The sequence below is a fragment of the Lathamus discolor genome, chromosome Z (assembly GCF_037157495.1).
Source record: "Lathamus discolor isolate bLatDis1 chromosome Z, bLatDis1.hap1, whole genome shotgun sequence".
NCBI lineage: Eukaryota > Metazoa > Chordata > Aves > Psittaciformes > Psittacidae > Lathamus > Lathamus discolor.
The window spans coordinates 81,787,008-81,813,836 of NC_088909.1; the positions used below are offsets into that span (position 1 = coordinate 81,787,008).

Genomic DNA, 26,829 nt, shown 5'->3' on the forward strand with positions numbered 1-26,829 from the left:
AGAGTGTGGATGTCACGATTGATTAAAAAATTTGGTGTCATGCTAAAGTTTTCTTTTTAGGAGCCTAGAAGCTAAAGTTTGTCCGCCTATAGGTTTTAACACCAGTAATTTGGAGGTAATGTGATACTTTCAGTACTCCGGGTTTTCTATATTCACTCCATGCATATTTCACTTTTAATGGTGCAGAAGCTATATTCCTGCTACATCTGTGAACTGAATCTGATTTCTGTTATGAATCTTGCTAGCCTGTCCATCTTGGCAGATTGATGTGTCATCTTTCCTCATGATAGATTTTTATTATATTCCACCTAAGGAACATCATATCTCGTGAAAAGGCATTAACGTGAGATTATATAACCTCTTAAGAGCTTTCTAGAGGAAAATTACAATTTTCCTTCAAGTGATACTGTTTGCAGATAAGAGGAATGGAAGGCAGTCCTAATACCTTCTTTCTATGTGTATAGTCCAATAAGCTCTCTAGCGAAAGATTATAATACAATGCTGCAATGCTGATAGTGCAGACTGCCTACAAGGCAGCACAACCGTCCCTTAGCAAATCGATATCCAGAGTCAGAAATTTTTCATTACCTCTAACCTAGGATTAGCCATCTAATGTAGTCCACAGTACATCCGATGCAGAGATGTATAATTACACTGCTCCACAGCAGTTTAACTGGCACACTAATCACAGAATCATAGGATGGTTTGGGTTGTAAGCGACCTTAAAGATCATCTTGTTCCAGCTTCCTTGCCATGGGCAGGGACAGCTTCCACTAGACCTTGTTGCTCAAAGTCCCATCCAGCCTGGATGGGAACACTGTCAGGGTTGCAGCAGCCACAGCTTCTCTGGGCAACCTGTGCCAGTGTCTTGCCACCCTCATAGAAGAGAATATCTTTTAATGTCTAATCTAAATTTCCCCTCTTTCAGTTAGTGCGGTGTTTGAAAGCTGGATTTATATTCAACAAAAAGGTGTGGCTATTTCAAATTTCAAGGGCTGTTTGGGCATGACAAACAGGTCTGGTTTGTGACTGTGACTTTGTCTAGATGATTTACCTGGCTGCAATACCCGTAGAGGTTTCTTTATTAGCTACTTGGTTTCTTTTAGCTGAAATATTGTTATTTGTATTTCCAAAAGTCTGAGTAAGCTTTTTTGAAAAAAAAAGGAAGTACAGAAACCATTGACAATCTCATTACATTTCTTAGGAAACAGTAAGAAAGCTGTAGACCAACCTGGAAGAAGCAAAAAGAGCTTGCATATTAGCAGTTGAGCAAAGACACTCCTGTATTTCATGAGAGTGGAGTTGCCATTCACATTAGAAGAGTGGACAAAGAAAGAAAACCTGAGGACCAGTTTGTGTTCAGAATGTTCCAAAACAATCCTTCTGAGTAACAAGGCAGAGAAAGACAAGTGTTTTTCACAAAAGGCATAGAAAATCAATTTCCTGGATTTTCATGAAGTTTCAACAGCACCAGTACCACTGAAACGTATATCGCAATGACTTTTCAAGACTTCATTGCAACTTTTCCAGCACTTCCAAAATTACAGGTTTATTTAGGGACATTCTCTGTTCCCATGTGACACCAAAATGGAAAAAAAAATAAATCCTCTTGTTAGGGAGAGAAAAGGCAACCAAATATTGGTCTTTCATAAAATTGCAACCTTGTGTTACACTGAAGTGTAATTTTTTAAAATCTGTGAGAAACCGAAATAATGATACATTCTTCTATCAGTGGCTAAAGGTAAAAACTTCTGGAACACCATGTTTCATACTTAGGCTCAATTTGTTTGGATCAGACCATCCCCTTCCATAAAACAGCTTTATACAGTAGCATTTCAGGGAAGCCACTCTAACGACGTACAACAAAACAAGATTATGAAAGGAATTTCAGAGGGACTTCAACTAAAGTTGCAGGTGACTGACGATGCTATTATCCAGTCTTAACAGGGCTCTTGGTTTGATTGGTTTGACTCACGTAACAGGATAGACAGGGATTCTAAAGAGTCAGAGAAGCTATATGTTTAACTTTGGCCACACATATTCCACATGCAAAAATCAGTAGTTGAACACAACACAAGGTTAAATTGGTCAGTTGTAATCATTACATTTTCCCACTTCTGATTTCTTGGAAGTTCCCCAATATTGTTCTTCTTCCTGGTTATATTTTTAAAGAGGAAACTCCTGGGAATCCTCTAGTAAAAGAGCAAAAATAACAGCTATGAAAAGAAAAGAAAATTGGTATCCTTCCTGGCAACACCAACCAAAAGATGCAAGTGAAAACAAACCATATGCAGTATATAAAAGTTACTGCAATGTGAGGAAGAGCTGGATTAGTTTTCTTTTTTCTCCAGCATTTAAGATGGGATGTCCATGTTTCTTACCCAGAAGTATGCGCCTCTTCTGCTTGTTGAGGGTCCAGTACCATCCTCATCCCTGTTGTGCTTTGATGCCTTTGAATACTCTGTCAAACAAAATTACTAGCATCAGTTGTATTATTTGTCCTCCCATTCTTTCCTAAAATAATAATAACTAAAAAAAAAAGCATATGCAGTACAGGATTTCATTTTGATAGGGTTTTGAGGTTTTGGGACAAGAAAGAGAAGATGGGAGAGACTTGATTTCACTGATTGTTTTCTTTTTTATTCTCTTACAAGTGTATGCGTTGCAAATTAGAGAAAATTGAGGAAAAAAAACCCTAATACAAATAACTTGTTGAAGATTGTAATATAGAGAACATAGATGCTAATTGCAGAAGACTAAGCAATTGATTCCCAAATACAGCTTCACATATTAAAATCTTACCTTACCTACAGGTTAGGTAGATTAACAAATTTTAATTCTGGTTGGTGCCTTTTGTGTGTCCTTATATCTTGTGTATTACACCAAAGAATAGCATTCCGTGCTTCAGTGGCTGTAGCTGAATTAGAACACCCTTGTAGGAAAATTTAAGGAACTAATCTGAAACACCGCAGGTTTGAAATGCCCAGGGATGGAAGAGAATCCATCATGCTTGTTGTACAGTAGGCTACATTTACAGTTTATCTGCTTAAACCTGTTTAAACACTTAAAACTTGGGGATAGGCTGAGGGAGTGGAAGAGCAAATAAAATAGTTATAAAACTTTGGTGGTAATCCACAGTAGATACTCACACTAGATAGATACACTGTTTTTGTGATTTTACTTTTACTTACAACACTGCAGGCTCTTCATTTTGAGTAGCATGTGTGTCATCTTAGATTGAGAAATAAGTTTTCTTATGAACTGAAATCAGTGTTAGTTATATGCTCTGTTTAATACATCTTCCATTAACTTTTTCAGTCATAACCAAGAAATTACAAAGCCATGATATTATTTCAAAAGAAATGCAATTTTCAGTTGGCTTGACAAGAAGTCCAGTAGCTATAAATTACAATATATTATCAGTGGCTCACTAATGACAATAGGATATATCTGGAGAGAAATCTGGTTTTATATATTGTGTTTTCCTATGTGTAACAAGCTAACATGAAAAAAAAAGGAGCATAGCAGCATAAAGCACTCAGTGCAAACCTGCCTGTGGTACTGGTAGTGAATCCTACTTCATTCTCTTAATAGAAGCATAATCTGTATAGTTTTATTTCAGAGTACAGCAGTTTAAAAAAAAACAAAACGAAACCCACACCTGTTGTCCTCAGACCATACCTGCACTTCACTTATTCAGTGATGTCTGCCTGACTGATTTGCGTGTTTTTATAGCTACTAGCAAAGCAGCACTGACATTGTAGTGGAAGCATAAGATGGGTTCTGCCACAGCTTACTCACTAACAGGATTATTATTTCGTTTTAAAAAGCAGGGTCAAAGTTTTCGCTTAGTTATGCCTCTGTAACTCCAGCGAGCATAACTGTTTGCAAAGAGATTTAATTTGGAGCCAGAAGAATGGCTGTCACATAAACTTTGTGTCATACCAATTGTAGAATCTTTATAACTCAATACTCTAGGGAAATAACCTTGCCATGATTATTAGGTTCTTGGCTGAGTCAACAAGACTGTCAGGCAAAAAAAATCTTAAGGCAAACTTTGTGAAGCACTTCAACCCTTAAAAAGATCTTACCTCCACTGTCTGTCCAGCTCCTCTTGACAGTCAGTACAACAAGTTTTAGAATAAAATTCCATGATTTCTAGTTTTTTGAACTTTTCATTAAGAGACGGAACTGTGGCAATACCAGTTTCCTCTCTTTTAAAAGATGTATTCTAAACTGAAGTATCAGGTGCAAAAGTTTCAACATTGACAGCCTTGAGAATAGCTTTTGTATTGTCTGCAGAACATATTATTTTTTACTGTCCATTCTCAAGAGTTCCTACTGCCATAATTTCCATAGCTGAGCCCATGGCAATGCCAAAGTCCTCCTTTCTACTTGTTTTTTTCCCAGTTCCCAAGGTGAGAAATAAACATGATGGCCTAGATTCTGTGTCCATTCTGTTGTTTGTGCCTCAAACAATATCCTTAGTGCTGACAGCCTCCTGTAATAGCTGTTTTTTTCTGTGGCATTATTTTTTTCTGTGCACTGGTCTGTATTCCCTTGCCATCGTAGTAGTTATTATCCTTATTTGGTGTACAAATGAGACAGTCTTTACATCACGATTTCTGCATGTATATGTAGTTCTTCTGTACTCAGTCTGATGATATGCTGTCCCATGGAAGATCCCAAAATTATCAAATAGATGAAACAGAATAACCTTCATTCTCCCCTCCCAGTACTGTTTGTATTTTGAGTAACAATTAACAGAAGTAGTAAGGCATTATATAAATGCCATAGACAAAGTTGTTACTGCTGTTAATACACCTTCTGAAAGAGACATCAACACATGTTGAAGCTCAGAGATAAGTAAGTTACATTTGTGTAACTTACTTTTGAAAGATATTTTGATTTTTCTTCCTTAGTTTTTGGAACTTTTTTTTCTTTTTCTTCCCCCTATAAAATTGTCCTTGTTTGAGGTTAAATATCCTCATGGTAATTTTGCTTTTCTGTACAAAAGAATCTGTCCAGTCTTTAACCTGACTCAATAATCATAAAAAGATAAGTCCATCACAAATGTATAATAAAGAGATTTTAAGTGAATTATTAACTTGTGTGGTTATAGACAGTAAACTTTTACAGTCACAATGCTAATTTTACCCTGGTTATTGAATTGTATGTGTGCAGCTACAACTGTAAATCTGTTAAACAATTAAAAAAATACTTCAGGAGCAGTTTGATACAATACTGTTGCCAGAAGTTAAGCTGACCTCAATATCACACCGCCTTAGCACGTCCCCACCTTTATTAACAAAACCTACCCTCAGTTCCTGACAATGACAGATACAGGCAGAGGAGTGGAAACATCCCAGACTTCAGAAAAGCTTTAGGCAAAACACCCCAATTAAACGTGTTAATGAAGGTGAGCCCACCAGGAATAAGCCTTACTTGTCTGCATGTGCCTTTGGGAAACCTGGGGTAACAGTCCTGAGCAGCTCCCTTCTCATGGCTTTTAGTTTTAAAGCCAAAATATTACAGATCTGAAGAAAGTGAAGCTATTGTTTAAGTGAATATGGAAATAAACTGTAACATATATTCACAAACCAAAAAAGTCTAATTCGTCATGACATCAGGGAATCAGAAGAGCTTATATATATTTTTCCTAGAAAATTCCTGGGGAACTTGATTTCTGTGAAGAAGCAGAAGCAACTACGTTGGTCCACTACAGACATTTTTCAGAAGTGCAAGTGGCAATTAGGTATTTAGGAATGTCTTGAATAAAGAAAAAAATCCTGCATAGAAATAAGAGACAATAAATAATTGTCTTTACAAAAAAAAAAAAAAGCAGGCTTCACCTAAGACTGTATTTTAGTGCTTTGTTTTTGTGGTTCTTTTTGCAGGTGTTGCTGCTTTGGATTCCAGTGTTTCTGGGAAGATTGGTTTGCGAGCGCTCATCTATTATTTCTGCACTACAATCATTGCTGTAATACTAGGTACTCTGTGATACTGTAACTTCTTAAATCCTCACTGAAATCTTAAGCATTGCCTAACTGCAGTTATGCAGTACTGTGACATTAACTGATTTCCCAAGACAGGATGAGGAGAAGAGATAGGAATCATACCAAACATCTTATTATGCTTGTAGCCAGGTATAGGGAGAGGTTAGTGCCTCTGTTCACACATTCATATGCAGAATGAAGCCACAGGAAAATTTGCCGTACATTTCAGCTCAAGGAAAATTAGGAATTGTCTGCTTAGGTAAACAGTGATGGCAGTAGGAAAGCTGAATGAACATCAAAGGCCAGCCTTAATTACAAAGTGAGTTCCCCAATATCAAAATAATAGATTGTCAGTGATTCTCAGATTCGAGAATGTATAATATGTCTCATCTGAAAGAACAACAGAAAATACTGCTTCCCTTGTCATCTCATTTCCTTCCTAAAAGGTTTTTGTCACTTCTTTCACTGACAGGCTCCACTCATAGTTCTGTGAAGTCCACATCTCCTCTTGCAGGAAGTTCGTTCTCTATAAGCAATATTAAAATCTTCCATATATGATTAAGCAAACATTTCAGCCTGCCTTCCTAAATAAGAAATAAAATTAGGCCCTTCTCTGTCGCCTGTCACGTAATTTGTGCCTTATCTTCATATTTTGTTGAGCGTGAGTGGATACTGTGCCTAGATATCACCCACTAAAAAGAAACATGTATTTATTTGAAGGACAAAATATACATCGTATGTGGCCTACTTGTAAGGCAAAGCAATATTTAACAATAGAAAAAGAATCATATACAGATTAATTTTTAGAGGTTGCATTATTGAGCAGAATAGATCACTGTGGCTGTACCATTTAGGCTGTCTCATCTGTCTGGGAATTTTCTGTGAATATGTAGTGAAGAAAATTCATAAGGACTAGCATTAATTAGACTAAAAGTAATGAGACTAAAATTAATTAAAGACTAACTTTGAAATTAGCCCTACACAAAGAAACTCCTAAGAAAGGGGTTAGACCAGATAATCTCCAGAGGTCCCTACTATTCTAAGTTCTTCTGTGATACTCTGATATTATTTGTTTCACTGTGCAGAGTTACACAAATTCAGTTCTGCTTTTATTCATGGCTGTCATTAGAAGGCCTTGTTCCCATCTGGTTGAAGGGTCCTTCAAATGCCTCTTTCTCCTATGCTGAGATTTAGTAGTTTCATTTGCTTTAGATTTGTTTGGTTTTGAGGGAGAAAAAGTAAAATGCATTTGGAAAGGCCTAGTATTTCATTTAATAGTAAAAATGCCTAAAATGAAGTCACTAAATGGAAAAATTGTCATTGATTTCAGTATTCATAAGGTTAAATCTAGTGTTTCTTGCCTGTAATTTTTTATTTCAGTCTGTTTTGGAAGCCAGTTCTTTTACATAACTTTATTGCTAATTAACTTTACCAAAACATCTGTTGTACATTGGGATCACAGAACAACACACTTGTATTCATATCTGAAAGTTACTAACAGGAAGAACTGCGTAAGGGAGAAGGTAAATGGCAATTTGAAATTTCACCATGCAGAAGTTGCAGACCACTTCAGCTGAAGCCCAGCTGAAGTAATTTACTCTCTTGGTAAGCAGTAGTAATTTAGTGACATACATGCAAAACCAAAGCTAGAGTACCCATGTCCAGAGTCAAGGCTACAAGTAGCTCCTGTGTTGGAACCCACTGTTGATTTCCCTTTTCTGAACATCCCTGCATCCACAGAAAGCATTTAGTGCATTTAACTCATTAAGAATCTAGCTACACAGGATATACTGAGGCATGGTTCACCACTGCTTCTGCTTGCACTGTGAGCTTTTCTTGTGGTTCTCCTTCTGCAGGGATTGTCTTAGTTGTGACCATTAAACCTGGAATGCCTCAAAAAGCAAATGAGATTGACAGAGTGGGTAGTACCCCAGAAGTCAGTACTGTTGATGCCATGCTGGATCTGATAAGGTGAGGTTTTCTTTTATAAGTTTCCATGCCCTTGTTGCAGAAGTCCCAACAATGCAAATAAAAGTTGTGATGTGTAAAAATGCTTTCTAATGTTGTTTGGATGAATACAGAATATCTTGCATTTCAACAGGCTAGACATTTTGGAGCATATTCCAATCCGTTTGCTAACAAAAATTTTCTTTACGCCATAGACTTTGGTTAACAAACCAGTGACAACAAAAATACCCTTCTTTGTAGAAACCGTTACACAAGATTTACCTATTATGAAGAAAATACCCAGCAAAGATTGAATGGTTGGTGGGTTACTGACTGACAGCTTCTGTGTCATCCAGCATAGACAACCATCTGAAATTGCAGTGCTCTGGTTCTGCTCCTCAAGGCAAGATACGGAGCAACAGATGCAGTATGAAAAGGTTTCTTGGGGTTGTACATTCAAAAAATCTGCTGCATCACCAGTATCTGTGGCAGTCTTATGATGAGTCTTTTCCCGTTTGCATTCTGGAACATTGTAGATACTTGAAGTGGTCAGAAGAAGGAAACCCCTATAAAAGTCTGCAGAAGACTTGGGTAGGTTTTCTGAACTACCATGTTTTGAATTTAGAAATTAGAAAAAAACAGCAAAAAAGGCTTGCATTTCCAGTAGCGGCTGAGTAGTTCCCTCAGAAATGTTTTGTGGACTATTTCTTTTCTCCAGCTGCGATTGGTCACTGATCTTTATCACTATTCCTGCCCACTCATTTCCTTTTGTAGAATGTTTACGTAATCTATCTGTCCCCTTCTGCCTGTGTATTACCAGAATGGCAGCTCCTTGGCTAGCTCATTTTATGCCTCATGGTCACTTGCCCAGGAATCAGTGAGGAGAACTGTACAAACAGCTGCATTATAAACCTAATTGGTCTATTACCAGTAACTTCCACATGAGCATTTCCACACATACTCACAGGGCTCATGTAGTTCCATGCACAAAATGTGTTCCTGTATTAAGAAGTGGTGTGAATTGGAATTCAGATTAGTTTGAGGTTTTGCTAAAGTTTGTAGTTCAACTTCTTGTAAGCAAATTTAAGACTGTAAATTAGGAGTTTGAAATCTGAAATTCTCTTTCAAAGAAATTAATAGTTACTTTTCCTACAGATCAGATCTGAATCTGGACAGTCTTGTAATATGAAGGAAAATCGCAGGCCTGTACAAAGTAACCTTGCCTTGAGGAGTATTTTCTCTAAAAACTTGAAAAATAAAGGCAGGAGTTTGTGAAAGATCTGGAAGAAGGATAAAGACTTCTGTTTCAGTATGTAAACTGCCTTTTTCCACGCTGGACTGATTATCCAGTAAATACCAAAGTAATGCTTTTTTCTGCAGTCATTTGAATCTGAAATTGGCAGTTGGAAAGGAGACACACAACTGGGTTGCACTGCTTTTGATCTAATTTCCTAATTTTTCAGTGTGCAAAAAATGGTTCTTAATAAATGGGAATCCTCCATCAGCCAAGATTAATTTCTGAATTCAAAACTACAATAGAGGTCACCAAATACTGATTCTTCCAGCACAGCATTTGTAAGAGTTACTATTTATTTTCTGCCACTCTTTGACAAATCCTATAAAAATGGTGTGTCTTGTATTGCTCATGGAAATGAGGGAGATGATGCAGCAGGGAAAAAAAAATAACAAAACCAGTAAGTTTAGTAATTCACCAACATAAAATGTCTAACACTGAAAGATGAACTAAAAAATTCAATAGCAGGAAAACAGTCAACAAATCACTGGGAGTCCTAAACTTCCTGGACTTCTTATCTCATGTTGCTGAATCCACTGCTTTCTGGATAAAGGAATGCAACCTGATCTGTATTTCAAACAGCAGATTTTATCATTTTCTTTATATAGGCAATGTTTTCTTAGTATACTGTAGTGTTGAAATGCCTCTACTTTCTTACAGGAATATGTTCCCAGAAAACCTTGTTCAGGCCTGTTTTCAGCAGGTAAGTTTGAATGTTCCTTTTTGCTATTGTAGTTTTCATTGTCAACTACAAGTTATTTTACTTTTATGTCCCCCAAAACTATGTCAGGTAACAATTATTTCTGAGAAGTCCAGGAGTATCATAATCTCCCATAAAAAGACCTTTTTTTAAGGCATCTTTGTTTCATTTCCATTATGATAAACACTTTGTTACCAACTGTTACGTCCTTGATCATCCTTTGCAAAAAGACAGTGTTTAGGAGCTGGGTGCAAAAACCAAGCAGTGTATTAGACAAGATTTTTCCTTTTGGGACAGGCAGAGTTAGAAGAACCATGTCATGAGGGTCTGTTTCTTTGTTCTTAAAAACCCTCAGTGTCTGATGAAGTTTGAATCACTTAGTCCTCATACCATTGTGTCTGACATCTAATATCCATTGCCTGACCTGATGATCTGTCTTAAAAGGAAGAGGCAGCCAGTTGGTAGTCTATTTGAGGCATCTTTTAGGAAAAGTGCGATTTGCAAGATAAAAGAGGAAGATGCTGCCTATATATAGATTATCAGACTTCCAATTCAGTCATCTTTATCTGTAAATATATGAACTGTTTTTTGTGATGTTCTCTGCTTACCTTTATTGCTTGCCCCTTCAGCCGCCTACCAGTTTAGCTGAGGTTTATAAGTGAGGTAGTTAACCTTTCCCAGGAAATTATGTTAACTATCCAGCTGTGCAGAACACTGAATGTATTTCCAGTTTATAAAACTTTTTTGTGTAGTTTTTCTCATATTAATTACTGTCACTCAACACTAAGGGGACAGACAGGTTCTTTTAGGGGCCCATGGGAGAATGAAGATGACACTAAATTGTAGTGACTATTAAAGCTTTATTTTCTTAACAGGATATTATGATCAATATAACACAGAATTTATAATCAGATGGCATGGGATTTCTATAAGCATTATCAGTGTAGTACAGTTTTATAATAGCACCACTTAGCGTACATTTTCGTGTCACTTGGACTCTCTGCAGACTAGGTCAAATCTCAATGCATGGTTTGCTGTATCAATGTAACAATCACAATCTCGACGCATATAAAAGAGTACGAGTCAGTCACCCAGTCTTCAGAGGAAGCAGATGGTGGCGGTTGTGCCCCTGGCCACTGGCAGGTCCTGGTCTCAGCATCCAGCAGCCGCTCTGGTCCAAATTCCCCCTTAACTGCTTGGTTTTACAGACAGTGCTCTATGTGCTGTCGCACTTCCCTGTTCTGTAGCAGGGCCACCACCTGTCCAGGTGCTTGGGCCTTCAAGGCCAGTAAGGAGGGGAATAATTAGCCTGGTGTCTGGTTATCTTGACGCTGGTCTACTTGGTGCACAGGACCTTCAGGAAAAGGGGACTAAGATTTGAGACAAGGGGGGCACAAAATCACAAAATGGAATATATAAAACTTTAGAATTAGTTTTAAGTAATGTTAAGTTTGATGGCTTTGTAACAGTAGCAATGGAAAATTACTGAGGTGCATGATACATAGAAAAAAATAGAGTACAGCTAGAGAACATACTGAGAATTCTCACACAAGATAAATCGTTATAGTTGACACAGTTTTAAGAAAAACAGTCTAGAAGAACAGGACATAGGGATAAGGAGTATCTGGGAAAGGCAGGTGTCCAGGATGGGCTACAGTTAAACTAACTGATAAGTAGGCGGATAGGAGTCTCTGGTGCTAACGAACCAATTAAACTGGTATGGGCATCTACTGCACATGCTTCAAAGGCTGCCAGAAGTGATGAAGATTGTTGAAAGAAGTAAGCAACCCTCAGAGACCACCACCACAATTCTGTACACATGCAGGGAGCTTTCTGGAAAATTACGTAATCAATACGTAGCCTCATGAATATGTATGTGTGCCCAGTGACTACAAAAGGATGGCTTTTGTGGCAACTGGGGAGACACACGTTAGGTGGAGCTATCCCCCGTGTTTCTCGGCTTGTCAACTTGAAAACTTTGTTGGCAAGTTTGTTCCTGGAGTTTTCTCTGAATCAGAGATGACCAGCTCAGCTACAGAGAATGGCTGTTCACCTTAGGTAATGGCATTAGTTACACTAACCACATTACTAGGGCTCTGGCTGTATCAGGTGCATCTGCTCTGCAGACCTCTGCTGGTGTGGCTGACAGCAGTTCTCTCCAGACTGTCCCAGCAAAAGTCCCCTTGTCGTTGTCAGGAGGTGTATGTATCTCATCCCCCACAAGACTGCATCAGGTTCATAGGGAACCTGAGAGCCTGGGAAACAGAATTCATAGCATATTATCTATGAATCACTTGTGTGATCTACAGCATCTGAAGTACAGAACCGTGATAGTTCACACGAATTGGGAATTAATGTCTATGTCTATGTTTGCTACCTTCAAGTTAGACTGGTTCATTTTTCCCTTATTTTTACTGAGCAAAGGCTATGCCTTCGTCCATTTTTCAGTTTCCTCGTGTTTCTAAATAAATTCTTCCCTTTTTTGGAAAACTTTTCCAGTATAAAACTAAACGTGAAAAAGTTGAAGCTACAGCTGGTGTGGATAAAAACAGCTCCGCATTGACACAACAACCTGTTACAACTGCTACAACAGCAGAGGATTCAAAGGTGAGACCTTGGTTGTCGTATTCCTTCATAATATATGAAGCAGGGACAAAGAATATAGAATAAATTTGATTTAGTTCATATGGCTAGTGATTAAGAAAAGGAAGGAAATGGTACATAGATTTTATCAAGGGCTCAAAACTTAGGAAGTAAATACAAGAGGTAATTATGAGGATCTTCAAGTAGGGTTTAAGAACACCAGAGGACTCCACTGGTAATTAGGCAGTCCAAAGATAATAGATAATGTGAGCAAATAATACATTCATATACTCCATTAAATGTGTATGCTAATGAATTGCCAATTTGCTGAGAAATTAAACACAACAGTCAGTGTGGAAAGGCTAGATGTATATCCATGAGGTTCTGGAGCATAACTGTAAGCACTGCAGAAAGAAATGAAAAATCATAATACATCTTTTTTTTTTTAATGGAAAGCAAAACAATGGAAGGCATTTGTTAAATAATAGTTTTTTACACTGCCAAAAAAGAATAAAAAGTACTGACAAAAGAGAAGAAGAGGTTTTAACAAGCCTCTGATTAGACATGTGGAAAGCTTATGAATCTTGTTTAGAAAGCCTAGACTTATACCAGGGGAGAGAGAGAAAGGAATTCAATGGACTGTGAACACAGAACTATGAACCAAATCAATATGCATTTTATTATGCTCCTTCAAAACTTCAGCTCATAGTAATGAAAGCATGCAAACATGGGCTATATGAAAAGACATGACTTAAATCCTGAGGCAGGATGTTGTGAATTGCACCATTTCCTTCATGTGTTCATACTGCACAAACACAGAGGAGTGTGTGAATGCCTACCTATTTAGTAGGATTCTTACGTGTATCCAGTTCTGCTATAAACTATGTAATTTCACTGATTTCAGCTGAACAATAGATTTTAAACAAGGCAAAATTGGATACCATTGTCTTAGTTCTTACACAATGGACTCTTTATCTTAAAAGCAGACAAAAACCCTCCAGTTCTTCAGAAGTAACCACAAGGATTCCACATCAGCTGTGTTTTGTTCTCCACAGTAGGGACTAAGTCTTGAGTATATTGAAGCCATGACTGTGGATACCTAGATGTTGCCAGTCTATAGGAAGGGCACATAAATTAAGGGATGCTTTATCCGCTGCTAGGGTTTGGTCAAATCCTCGCATAACTTTAAAATACAGCTTTCAAAGCCAATTTAGTTCTACCTTCATTCTTGAACATGCCTGCTTGGCACTGCAAGAAAGGGAATAGAGTCACTGGGGAAGAGCTCTGTGTCTTTTCAAGGGAAGATCCAAATGTGTTTTAATTTTAGAACTCTTTAAATTCAGTATTTTCAGCTAGTAACTTTTTTGTCTTTAATCTGTAGAACAAAACCCAAGAATACAAACTCGTGGGCATGTATTCCAACGGCATCAATGTGCTGGGGTTGATCGTGTTTTGTCTTGTTTTTGGAATGGTTATTGGAAAAATGGGAGAGAAAGGACAAGTGCTGGTGGATTTTTTCAATGCACTGAATGAAGCTACAATGAGAATAGTTGAGATAATTATGTGGTAAGTCCAAAGACATACTGGCATTTTCAAACTACTTCTTTGAATGGGTTTTGTCGCTGAAGAGGTACGAGCAGACCCATGCTTGCATGTCTTACTTTTGTATAGTGTTTTACAGCAAGTATTTTTAAAAGAAAGGCTGGTAAAAAGTTTCCTTTCTACAGAATTTGATTCTTTTGAGGGAACAGGGCTTCTGCTTACTATATACGGAAGACACAGTTTCTTATTGGTACACCAGAAATATGAGTTTTTCAGATATTCTTGCCAGAGGTTTATATCACACCAGTACAACTACATTAGCAATTTGAGGACTGCAGAAGCATTACCACTCACATGCCTTTCTCTTCTGAAACACTATTCCCTGATAGCCATTATGCTCACAGGAGAGCTGTCCTTGGAGCCAAGTTCCTTTAGAAATACGAATACAAGCTGCAGCACAGAACAAAATCCAAAATGGTATGCAAAATACAACTTATTATCATTTACTTGCTGCTAGTGGGTTTTGTGGGACAACATTCTCACAATATTCTCTCATAATATTCTTAGGAAAAAGAATTAGAAAATGTAGAAACTCAACTGATAGTGTTTGGTTGGACTTCACGGGTATTCACAGAGCTTTTGTCCATGCAGGTCACAGTTGCAGGGTCAGGACCATAAGCACACACAATCCTTTCCAGAGCTTGATCCTACATGTGGAGTGGCTTGTGCCATTTATTACAATACTCTGCTCATACCCACGTGTTCCACACAAACAGTAACTTACCATATCTGGCCCTTCCGTGGATTTTTCTTCCATCCCAGCACACTGAGGTGCCTGTAACACACTAAAACTGTACAGGGTTTAGTTGTACACTTTTTGGTGCCCTTCAAGAAAAGTAAATTAATTTCTTCAACTTAAAGTCCTGTGCTAGGCAGCTGTTTCAGTCCTCAGCTGAATTACAGCTCTGTGAAATAGGCTGCCTTACTCTGCAGCAAGTTACCACTAACAAGACCTGAGAGTCAGCCCATGCCACAAATACAGGAACCTTCCCGTAAGCTGACCTGTGCATTGTCATGCACGTGCCTGAAGCTGTGACTACAGAATTCCTGTTTCTACAGATGTGGGAAGTGTTGTCTTGAATAAGGTGAAGTTTGATGCTGGCAATATGAAGAATTAATTCTACTTTCACTAAATTTAGGGCTCAGAAGGAACTAGGCCCTGCTTTGCACAGGGTCAAGGTACTGTTTTATTTGTGAGATAGCGCATACACATTTTCTAAGTTTCTATTTTAAAATAGATAACTTTTATATAGTCAACAAATTTATTTATACTACTCAAAGCTCTGAAGTGGCAACTTGTCTCTGTGACAGCTGCTCTGTGGTACCAAAAGGAATGCAGTGGAGCTGGTGATAGTATAAGGCCTGATTTTTGCCTTGAATTTTCAGTAGGCCATGCAGCTGTTGATGTCTCTAAGGCCTTGTGTAGATTGACTAGGGTATAAGGACCCTTCCAATCAACAAACACACTGATGACTATACTATCCCAGCATACTAAAATCACTCTTATTATGTGTTAGGTGACATATATATCCCCCGGTGCTGCATGGCAGCTGCTGTAAGCACAGGAGACCTTTCCATCTGTGTGTGATTGCAGAATACACAGATACTGGTCTCAGCCATACAAGCTTCCACGTCCAGGTAAGCTTATGGCTATGCATAAACATTTGCTGTGGTAATGCAAAGCCCACACTTCCGTGTATTCTGTGACACCAGCTCATATAGTACTTGTTAGATGATGCATAGGGTTACACTTTGATTTTCAAATCTTTTTTCATGATGTCTGTCAAAGTCCTGCTGCAAGTGAATAAAGTCAGTTGCACAATAGAATACAAAAAAAATCTTTAGGTGCGTAATAGAATAGAAAAAGAATCTTCCATCTGTTGTAAAATGTCACACTGCACAAGAAATTATTCCTTGGTGTGCACACAATATTTCTGAGAATGCATTTTTAATTACTTTATTTTTGCTTTCTAGGTATATGCCAATTGGTATAATGTTTTTAGTTGCTGGGAAGATAATAGAAGTTCAGGACTGGGAAATCTTTCGTAAACTGGGTCTTTATATGGCTACAGTACTGAGTGGGTATGTCTTTTCTTAAAGATGAAATTTTATATGTGCAGTTTTTAGAGCTTGATTACAACTCAGTTATCCACAACACCCAGCCTTTTCTAGGTCAGAGGCAAAAATTCTCATCAGTGAAAATTATGTGAGAAAGTTGTGAATGCAGGTTTTGCTGAATGCAGGTCTTTTTTTAAAGTCACTGTTTTGTGTTCTTGAAAAAAAAAAAAAAAGAAGTAAAGGCTGTTCTTGTATTCATTGTTTCATTGTTTCATTCTCTTAGTTGGTCCTGTATTTTTGAGAGTAGTAGAGGAGTAATGCTTCTTTTGATAGTAGAAGTTGAAAAAGGGTGAGGTTGTGAATTACGGCTATTGGGGGTTACCAGCCTATTGAAAATACACAAATATCTGGATTAAGCTGGGAACCTCCATGGGACCTGTGGGCTGAAGGTGTATCAGCATAGACCCAGCTCCACTGCCCAGTACAAATGCACAGTAAGTACAGTGCACAGCAAATAATGCCAAAGAGGAAACTGATCCCACCTCAGTGCAGAGCAGGTAGCTAACAACGAAGAGAAACCCTGGACATCGCACTGTTTTTTAGGCAAAGCTAGCTGGTGAAGCTGCAAAAGCAGCAGTTGCTGTCTGAATAACTTAGCCAAGCATCAAAACATTTTTTCTGTTATTTTTCTAGAACCTTGGCTGTGTAGAACAGTCTGAGGTAGAGGACAGTGCACAATGTGGAGCCTTGCAGATGTTGAACCTTAGAAGGGGCAACTTAGCTGCTCCAAGTGATACAGGTTGTGATTCTGTGATCATTATATATCTCTGAAGACTATCGTATGAAGAACACGTTTGATAGATAAACGGGTGTTACAGTCCCAATAAGTTTAATGCATTTAAATTTCTATTTCCAATTCAGTGAAGCATAACTTCTAGGCAGCCTTGGTTCATTGCCTTAGCATCCACTTATATAATTCCTTCGGTATACTAAGGATTTATTAATGTTTTATCTAGAGGGTAGATCCAGAGTTGCTCAAGAGCTTCCTTCCCCCCACTCTATGCACATGCATGCTATTCTTCAAACATCATTCAAATGCCTTCTGACAACCAAGCGCTAAGACTAATGTATTAGTCTTAAAAGCAAACTTCTCTATCGTCAGGAAGGTTCTTTTTTTTTTTTTCTTTTTTCGTATTAATCTTTGCTAGCTAATCACATTTATTTCAAAGTTCTTTTGTTTTATACATAAGCCAGTATGTTTGGACTAGCTTTTCAAAAACAATTTGAGATAAAATTACTTTCTAAGTAAAAACTACAGCTCCAAAAATAGCACTGAATCATGACTTTTTCAAAATGTTACAGAAGTGAAGGCAGGTAATGTTTGTCTAATGCATAAAGCAGTTTTGGTGAGTTTTCATTATATATTTGAAAAGAATTTTTTTAAAGAATGTAAAAGTTTATGTTTATCAAGAGACTGTAAAACAAGAGACTAATATTTTCTATATAAATTATAAATGAGAGCATGACCACAAGATAGGTACAGCTCACTTACAGAATGGAAGTGTATCACCTCTGCAGGTTTTCTGTGTTACTGACTCCAGTTAATTTAGAGGAGGAGTGTGTTGGATGGATTATTACTGTCCTTTGACCTCAGTTAGAGATGAGATAGCAAGTTCTACAGTTTTAGATCTGATAGTAAGTTATATGAGTGTTTACTTATCGCTGGTAACTACTTGTACTGTGACAGGGTGTATCTTCCTTAAGAAGTGTGTGTGAAGACACAGTGTGTTCTCCAGAGTACTTTGCAGAGTAAACTACCACCACAGATAGTCTCCCATTTACCTGGTAACTATGGGCTTGACAGGCACAACAATTTCAGTAGGTTCCCAGGTACCATCAAAAAGATTGTATATTGTAAGGGTGCCTACTTTTACATCCTACGTTTACAGAAAGCCTCTGTTTCCCCAGACTCTCTTGCACATGCCATAGTTTTCCCTATATGGGTACTATGGTAGATCTCCTCAGCCTTTCTGCCTCCTATGGGATGGCCTAAAGTGAGTGATGTTCAAGGTGTTGTGGAGAAGGGCTAAACAGCAGAACATTATCTGCAAAACTGACCATCAGGCAGAGCATGTTGTAATTACATCACAGGGACAAAGATGACAATGTACAGTCAAGGCTATAGTCTTCAGAGAAAAAGTGCTTCTACATTTTCCAGCCTGCAGGAATACCCATTTTCTCACCTCTTGCAAACCAGAGGAGTGCTCTTTCTTTGTTTTTGTTTCTTAAACACTGCTGTCCCCACCACCTTTTTGGTTTTCATCCCTATTTGCTTGACCTTGTCTGCAGTGTGTTCTGTTCATCAGTGGCTTCTGTAGCTGTCTTTCACTCTCCCTTTAAGCTTCATCCTGAGAATTACAGGTTATTTTAAACATATTGGTGTATTCCCCATGAAGAAAAATGTGTGAGAGCTTGAGGGCTGGCGTGTCTTACCCTCCTTTTCTTTTCTTTTAACTTCCCTCTCCATCTCATCTTCTAGTGTACTTCTTCCCACCTTTATTATTCATGACCTTTCACATTTTCAGCCCTACCAGTTCTCACCAACCACTGTCTGCAACTCATCTCAGTCTTTATGTCTTATTCAGGCCATCATGAGACTTCTCCCAGTGCCTCTGCCCAGCTGGCCACTAAATATCTTCAACCTCTCACTTTTAAAGGTTGCAGTGTCAGGATGAGGACAGGTTAGCCATCACAGATGGGGGAAAAGTAAAGTAGGAGTGTCCTGGGTTCAGCTGTAACAGTTATTTTCCTCCTTCTTGGTAGCTGGTGCAGTGCTGTGTTTTTGACTTCAGTCTGAGAGCAATGCTGAAAACACACCGATGTTTTTAGTTGTTGCTAAGTAATGCTTACTCTGATCAAGGACCTTTTCAGTCTCATGTTCTGCCAGTGAGGAGGGGCACAAGAAGCTGGGAGGAAGCAGAGACAGGACTCCTGACGCAAACTAGCCAAAGGGGTATTCTATACCACAGCACATCATGCCCAGTATATAAACTGAGGGGAGTTACCCAGAAGGGGTAGATCGCTGCTCGGGTTGGGCTGAGTATTGGTCAGCAGGTGGTGAGCAATTGTATCAATAAACATCACTCGTGTTTATTGCTTTCTTCTCCTTTTCCCCTTTTAGTTTTATATTTTCTTCCCTTGTTATTTCCCTTATCATTATTATTATTGGTGGCAGCAGTAGTGGTTTGTATTATACCTTAGTTACTGCACTGCTTTTATCTCAGCCCGTGGGAGTTCATTCTTTTAATTCTCTCATGCCTCTGGGAGCGGGTGGGAAGAAGGGGGGGAGTGAGTGAGGGGCTGTGTGGGTCTGAATTACAGGCTTAAACAACAACAAGGAGGCATAATGCAAGTGTCAGGACGCACAGTCTGAGGTGGAATTAAAAAAAAAAGTAATCTACAGCAGTCAGACTCTCTCCTGCCTGTGCCTGTGTCTCTTCCAAAAGCATCAAGGCACCTGCATCTCTGAATGTATAATTTTGGGGTTCTGCCATTTTGGAATTCTGAGGAAGAAGATTCTTCCTATCTTACAACTAAACTGTAACGGAATTTATCTTTTCAGTGGCTGATTATGATTTTTGGTATAAAATTTTTTGCTGCTTGCTGTGAGTTGCATTTCATGCATGAAAATAAATATTAATTCAAAATTGTTTCATGAAAATCAGTACTAGCAAACCAGATATGCACAAATACTTCATTTAGGACAATGCCATGTTTGTGCTGCCACTAACAAAGCGCAGCTCTAAATTTTTCAGAATAGCTATTAGGAGTCAGTATGCTTCTCGATGTAAACGAAATGTTTACTGTCATCAACATTCTCTTAAGACACCCAGCAACACCCATACCACTTTATATATTTTTCTGTATGTTCTGCACAATTCAGTTTGTTCTCAGGCACCATTGTATAAATTCTTAGGTTTCTTTCTAGAGTTCTTTACAAATTTTCAGCAATACATGTTGCATGCTGTTATTTACATTCCACTAAATAAATTGTTTGTTCACATATAGAATGAAAATTCTAATGCCTGTGGCTTTAAAAAAGATATTTTTTCCAGGGAAACATAGAGTTAGGTTTTGGGGTGGTTTTTGGTGCTCTTGTGGGTTTCTATATTGTGGCTACTGCTCCCTTAATTACCCGTTTTTGATAGAACATATGGGTACCATGATTTATCACTGTCCTTTATCAGGTGCTCTGAAATCATAAAACACTATTACAACATAGTAACAGTCACAAGAACATCTTGTGAGGACATCTTCACAAGGACATCTTGTGATGACGTCTCATGCTCACAGCAGACTGTTTACCTCTAATCTAATGCCCACAAAATTCTGCACTAATAAGCATTCAGGATTAATGCACAACGTTCAAAATCAGTGCACAAGTTGAAGGATGAATTTCTCCCTAAAGCCCACCCAAATATCCAGGCAAATACATCTGAGCAGCCAAAGTCAAGAGGACAGTTTGATCTTCTGCGTGTCAACATACTTAATTTTAAAAATTAATGGTTGCAAAAGACAGTATTTCAGCAACTTAGAACGTGAAAGGTAGTGAGACTAGATGTATCTCAATTGTACAGTCTGAAATACCTCACTACATTTTAATTGTAGACTTAAGTTTACACAGTTTTCCACAAAATAAGTGTGGACATTTGTTATAGGATCATGTTTGAAGTTTCTGCAGAAAGATATAGACTTCATCTGCCCGTGACTGGGAACCTTTAATTCCAAGCATATTCTATAATAAAGGCAGATAATTTTAAAAGATAATTGGGTTTATTTTTCTGATTTGTTTCTAGTCTATATTGTAAAGATTTGGTAAGAGAGTGGAGTATTTTAGCATTCAAATCACACTCTGCATGTGAGTTCAAATATTAATTATTACTTCAGTTTTCTCATCTTCATCAATTTAAAGTTACTTTTAATAATGTATTAGTTAATTCTTGTTTTCTTTTGGAGAGAAAGACAATTAATAACCTTTCTCCCTTCCAAAATAAAGTTTAGACAGTATTCGTCTGCATTTTTTTCAGATTATAATACTCTCTAGATTGTGAACACAGAGTTTCATAAGTGTACTTGAGGGCAGAACTAAGATACCTGTTATTACAAGGCAATAAAACAGATCCATTTATTTCACTAGTCCATTTTATTTTGCAGACTTGCGATCCATTCCATTATAATTCTGCCACTAATCTATTTCATAATAGTGAGGAAAAATCCTTTTCGGTTTGCCATGGGGATGGCTCAGGCACTTCTGACAGCCCTCATGATTTCTTCCAGGTAAACAAACATTTGTTTTCTGTAATGTCCTTAGTAGTAATTGCTTTGTTTGTGCTCTGATTTTACTGCTACTTTGTTACATACCCTGATTTCACCTGGACAGTTCTCAGTCCCCTGGAAGTTTCATCATTACTTCTGTAGTACCCAAAGGGGCACTATAGATTACGCTGGCCTTACACCAGCTTCCCTTAGGGGGAGACTATTCATTAGACACTACATTTTAAGCCTTTGCACTGTTTCTGTGACTACACACATAGAATCATAGAATAGTTAGGGTTGAAAAGGACCTCAAGCTCATCAAGTTCCAACCCCCCTTGCCATAGGAAAGGACACCGCACACTAAACCATGTCACCCAAGGCTCTGTCCAACCTGGCCTTGAACACCGCCAGGGATGGAGCATTCGCAACTTCCTTGGGCAACCCATTCCAGTGCCTCACCACTCTCACAGCAAAGAACTTCTTCCCTATATCCGACCCAAAACTCCCCTGTTGAACCCATTACCCCTTGTTCTATGGCTACAGTTCCTAATGAAGAGTCCCTCTCCGGCATCCTTGTAGGTCCCCTTCAGATGCTGGGAGGCTGCTATGAGGTCTCAACACAGCCTTCTCTTCTCCAGGCTGAACAGCCCCAACTTTCACAACCTGTCTTCATATGGGAGGTGCTCCTGCCCCCTGATCATCCTCGTGGCTCTCCTCTAGACTTGCTCCGGCAGCTCCATGTCCTTTTTATGTTGAGGACACCAGAACTGTGCACAATACTCCAAGTGTGGTCTCACAAGAGCAGAGTAGAGGGGCAGGATCACCTCCTTCAACCTGCTGGTTACGCTGCTTTTGATGCAGCCCAGGATACGGTTGGCTTTCTGGGCTGCGAGTGCACACTGAATCCGGCTCATGTTCATTTTCTCATTGACCTGCACCCCCAAGTCCTTCTCTGCAGGGCTGCTCTGAATCTCTTCTCTGCCCAGCCTGTAGCTGTGCCTGGGATTGCTCTGATCCATGTGTAGGACCTTGCACTTGTCATGGTTAAAACTTCATAAGGTTGGCATCAGCCCACCTCACAAGCATGTCAAGGTCCCTCTGGATGGCATCCCTTCCCTCCAGCATATCAACCGGACCACACAGCTTGGTGTAATCGGCAAACTTGCTGAGGGCGCACTCAATCCCACTGTCCGTGTCAGCAACAAAGATGTTGAACAAGACTGGTCCCAACACCGATACCTGAAGGACACCACTCGTTACTGGTCTCCAACTGGACATTGAGCCATTGACTCTTTGCGTGTGGCCATCCAGCCAGTTCTTTATCCACCAAGTGGTCCATCTATCAAATTGATGTCTCTCCAATTTAGAGACAAGGATGTTGTGTGGGACAGTGTCGAACACTTTGCACAGGTCCAGGTAGATGACGTCAATCATGACGATTTACTGTGTAATTCTGAGGATAGCTAAGACTTTATTGTTTTTTTCCCTTAATTAGAAGAGGTAACAACAGTTACTTTGCTTTTTCATAGTGTTGCCTTCCTGCCTGCCTTAGATCTCTATTTGAGTCTTAGAGCAGATCATGTTCTGAGAAAAAAGAAAGATAAAGGAAATAGTATGCTGTGGCCTGCACTTACTTTATGTGTTTACCTCTGTGCCAGTTCAGCAACTTTGCCCGTCACCTTCCGTTGTGCAGAAGAAAAAAACTTCATTGACAAAAGAATTACCAGGTTTGTTCTTCCAGTTGGAGCTACCATCAACATGGATGGCACCGCTCTTTATGAAGCAGTAGCAGCTATATTTATTGCACAGCTCAACGACTTACAACTGAATACTGGCCAAATAATTACCATTAGGTAAGACTAAAGCCATCACATGCATTTTTTTGGAGGTGGGTTTTTTAATGAATGGTGCATTGACTTCAGACATCCCGTGAAAACTTGAAACTATCATTCATAGCACAGGAAGTGAAGAAACATTCTCACTTCTTGGTCCAAGGCCTTGCCTGGGCAACCTGATGAGGAGGTGGGATGGGCCAGGACATGCAGCAGGTATACAGTATTGTTCTGGAAATTGCCATTATTCTTCCACTGCATACACTTGCAAACCCAACTCAGCCTCTACCTTTGATCCATCCATCTTGCTTGTTCATCGTGTGTTGCATGTTATTCTGCAGTGTAACTGTAGCAGTATTTATACATCACTTATCCCATAAACTTGTCACCAGACTTTGAGCAGGTACTATTCATACACATTTGGACTTCTTTCTTGCAGTGAAATAAGCCTATTTGTGCCAGAAGATAGAGTTTCTGTGAGCAACATGTATTCTGAATAACTTTTCTGGGCTTTATTTGTCATTTAGTGTTGCAGCTACAGCTGCCAGCATTGGGGCTGCAGGTGTCCCCCAAGCCGGACTTGTCACCATGGTAATTGTACTGACTGCTGTTGGCCTGCCCGCTGAAGATGTTACTCTGATCATTGCAGTTGACTGGCTTCTGTAAGTTTAAGGCACTTGATATTTTAGTTGTTTTTCTTGCCTTTTTAATGTTTAAGTAAGTTATGTGGGAACATGTGGGTCTGAAAAAGTATCAAAAACACTTAAGACTGTTGCAGGAATTGACGAAAGATTCTACTTATGGCCGGGCTTGTTCAATATAGAGTTGAATGCAGTAATGGCTTTAATTCTGAGAGAAGTCCCACTGCATGGGATGGCAGTGAATAACCTCACATCCAGAGGTGCTATCAACCTTAAAATAGTGACCACGGCATTAATAAATTATAAGCGTACCAAGGAGTGCCTCTGGCATGTCAGCTGCCACTGTATCAAAATCACAAGCAGAACATCTCAGCTGTTTTCCACAAAGCACATGAAATTCATACACTGGTGAAGAGGTAGTGGAGCACAACATGAACTAAGCAAAACTGGTCTTGGACTCCACAGGTACACAGATGGCAGGCTGTACATGAGTCTGTGCTGCCAGCATTATTTGCCATGGCTGTTCTTCACTGAGAGTTTTTCACAGACCCAGCACCTTGGTCAGCGAGCGCACACATACAAACTCAGAAAGCATTCCTTATCCTCATCCCAGCCATCTCACCTCAGAGCGCATCAAAACCCCTCGGTCCGATTAAGCAGTTCAGAGAAGCATTTTCAACACAAGTCTGTAAATCTTTTCTGTTCAACTTATACTGAGATGTTTCTCTGCTACATTTTCAAAAGGCCAAAGAATCAGAGAGTGTATTCTGGACTTCAGAAGGATGTCAGCATTCAGTTTTATTCTGTGATTCACTGGGAAAGAGTAACAGGATTTGCCTTCTAAACTGTGCAAGCTTTAGTGCTCAAATCAAGGTCTTGTTCATTTGCCATAATTAAACATGGATAATATTTCATCAGTATCAATGCAGAGATCTTAATCATTTCATAGTCTCTGCGTGGCTTTTTCTTAGGCTTGTATTTACATTCAAGTTAGAGTCCTGTTCCTCCCCTACCATTTCTAATCATTTTTTTGAAGGATTTCTGGCAGCAACCTGTGTGTTTCACAGATATATATAATTTGTTTGATTACATAACTATCTTTTGCAAGCAGTAGAGAGAAATGCCAGTCTATATACGCATAACTCCTCCAAACAAAACAGCTCCAGCCACAAGTACATTCTCCCCATCAACTGTCTGCCGCACGGCCTAACAGATTTGTTTGCTGTGCTCCACAACCATTTTATTTTCTCCAGCTCTCTTTTCCTAGTAGGTGTTGAGTTTTGTTAAGGATGGTGAAGATCAATACAAACTCCCAGATCAGAGCAGCTATCCAAAAAATGGAAGGACACAAGAAATGTGTTCTTTTCCCGAAGTAGTGTCTTAGCCTCCTGCAGACTGCATCTCATAGAGTTCCTGAGGTAGAGGTAGTTCCTCCTGGTAAACCCAGGACAAGGTGGTTTTTGTTTTTAACAGTTCTCAATAGGTTTCTTCTTCCATAAACGCCTCATTGCTTTTGGGATGCATATAAACTTTCAGATTTCCACAAGTCCTGCAGAGAGGAATTCTACAACTGAACAATGTGTTGTACAGAGAGATATTTCGTTTTGTTTTAATCTACGTCCTAATAATTTTAGTTGATGCCCTCTTCTTTTGTGGGAGTGAGAGAGAGAGAGAGAAAAAGAATGGTTAATTCCTTATTCCTCACATAATTTTACAGATCTGAACTTGTCTCTGCTTTGAAAGTCCTCAATTTACCTGATTCTTAGACACAACAAAAATACATGGGAACTACCTGTTCCACCATGAGACGGACAAAGAATGCAAGCTGTTTCGAATTGAAATGTTTTTCAGATTAAGGTGTCTTGCTGTGTAAAGCAGATTAAAGATTAATTTCATGTACAAGGGATCATTGCCAGTGCATTTTGCACGTCAGCAGATGGAATGCACATTGTGATGCCACGTAGATTATTAACACTTTCACCTTTTGTACTTACTGCCTAAAATGTATTATTTTGCAACCCACTAGTAGTGGCTTATTAACAATCCTGTAGTTAATTCTGAACTTGCCAGGGTTTTATTACTTGAGGAGAAGTTCTGTGTTTTTAATGAGAAATAGAAAAAATTTGAGAAGTATTATGACAGGTGAGTTTACAGTGTGGTTGGTTTCCCCACTTGTCACACTAATCCCACCAGAATTCTAGTTTACACCTCTCTCTTCCTTTCCCTAACATGTATTTCCTTACTACATGGAGAACACATGGGTCCTTTTTAGCAGTGGAGTTCAGCAGCTATAGTAAAATAATATATATATGAGACACGCTGATTCACTTCACTGTTGCTTTTTTAGTCGCTTCTATTTGTGAATATATCAGAGCAACTCGTTCTGCCGGAGAGCCCTTGCAGGGCTGTGTAGCTGCGAATTAAAACAGGGAAGCGTGACCTTCCACAGTCCCTACTTGAAAATGCTCGGTTTCAAACTTTGCTGTGTTGCACGGTTCTGTTGCTCCTCTGCCAAAGAGTGGCAGATTTTTAAGGTTTACAAGTCACTTTTTGTTGGGAGAAAAATCAACAGTACACAAGTATTGTATTTCTTTAAAGTGACAAACTTATTACAGCTTTGTACTTCAACCTTGTAACAGTGAGAAGCTAACAGAAGATAGCCTTTCCCATTTCCAGGCTTTGGGCCAGAATACTGAAGATACTGGTCTAACTGCTCCTCTGGCTGAGAGAGTGACTGTTAGAAGGACAAAAGGCACAATGCAGTCTCTTCTGCTGCACCACACAGACTCTTCTCCCAACAAAAACAGCCTCATCACAGAGAACCAGCTGTGTAGCATACTTCAGGGCCTGAGAAGTGTTC

At 39.0% G+C, this 26,829-nt stretch overlaps 1 protein-coding gene across 1 annotated transcript in view; it reads left to right on the plus strand.

Moving 5' to 3' along the window:
* The window catches only part of SLC1A1 (solute carrier family 1 member 1), a 50,571-nt gene that overhangs the window by 21,311 nt on the left and 2,431 nt on the right, over positions 1-26,829 (plus strand). The window contains exons 3-11 of the mRNA XM_065662761.1: positions 5,898-5,990; positions 7,853-7,967; positions 9,898-9,940; positions 12,437-12,544; positions 13,902-14,086; positions 16,097-16,204; positions 21,395-21,517; positions 23,155-23,349; positions 23,856-23,990. Of these exons, the coding sequence (XP_065518833.1) occupies positions 5,898-5,990; positions 7,853-7,967; positions 9,898-9,940; positions 12,437-12,544; positions 13,902-14,086; positions 16,097-16,204; positions 21,395-21,517; positions 23,155-23,349; positions 23,856-23,990 (1,105 nt within the window). The remainder of the gene's footprint in view (positions 1-5,897; positions 5,991-7,852; positions 7,968-9,897; positions 9,941-12,436; positions 12,545-13,901; positions 14,087-16,096; positions 16,205-21,394; positions 21,518-23,154; positions 23,350-23,855; positions 23,991-26,829) is intronic.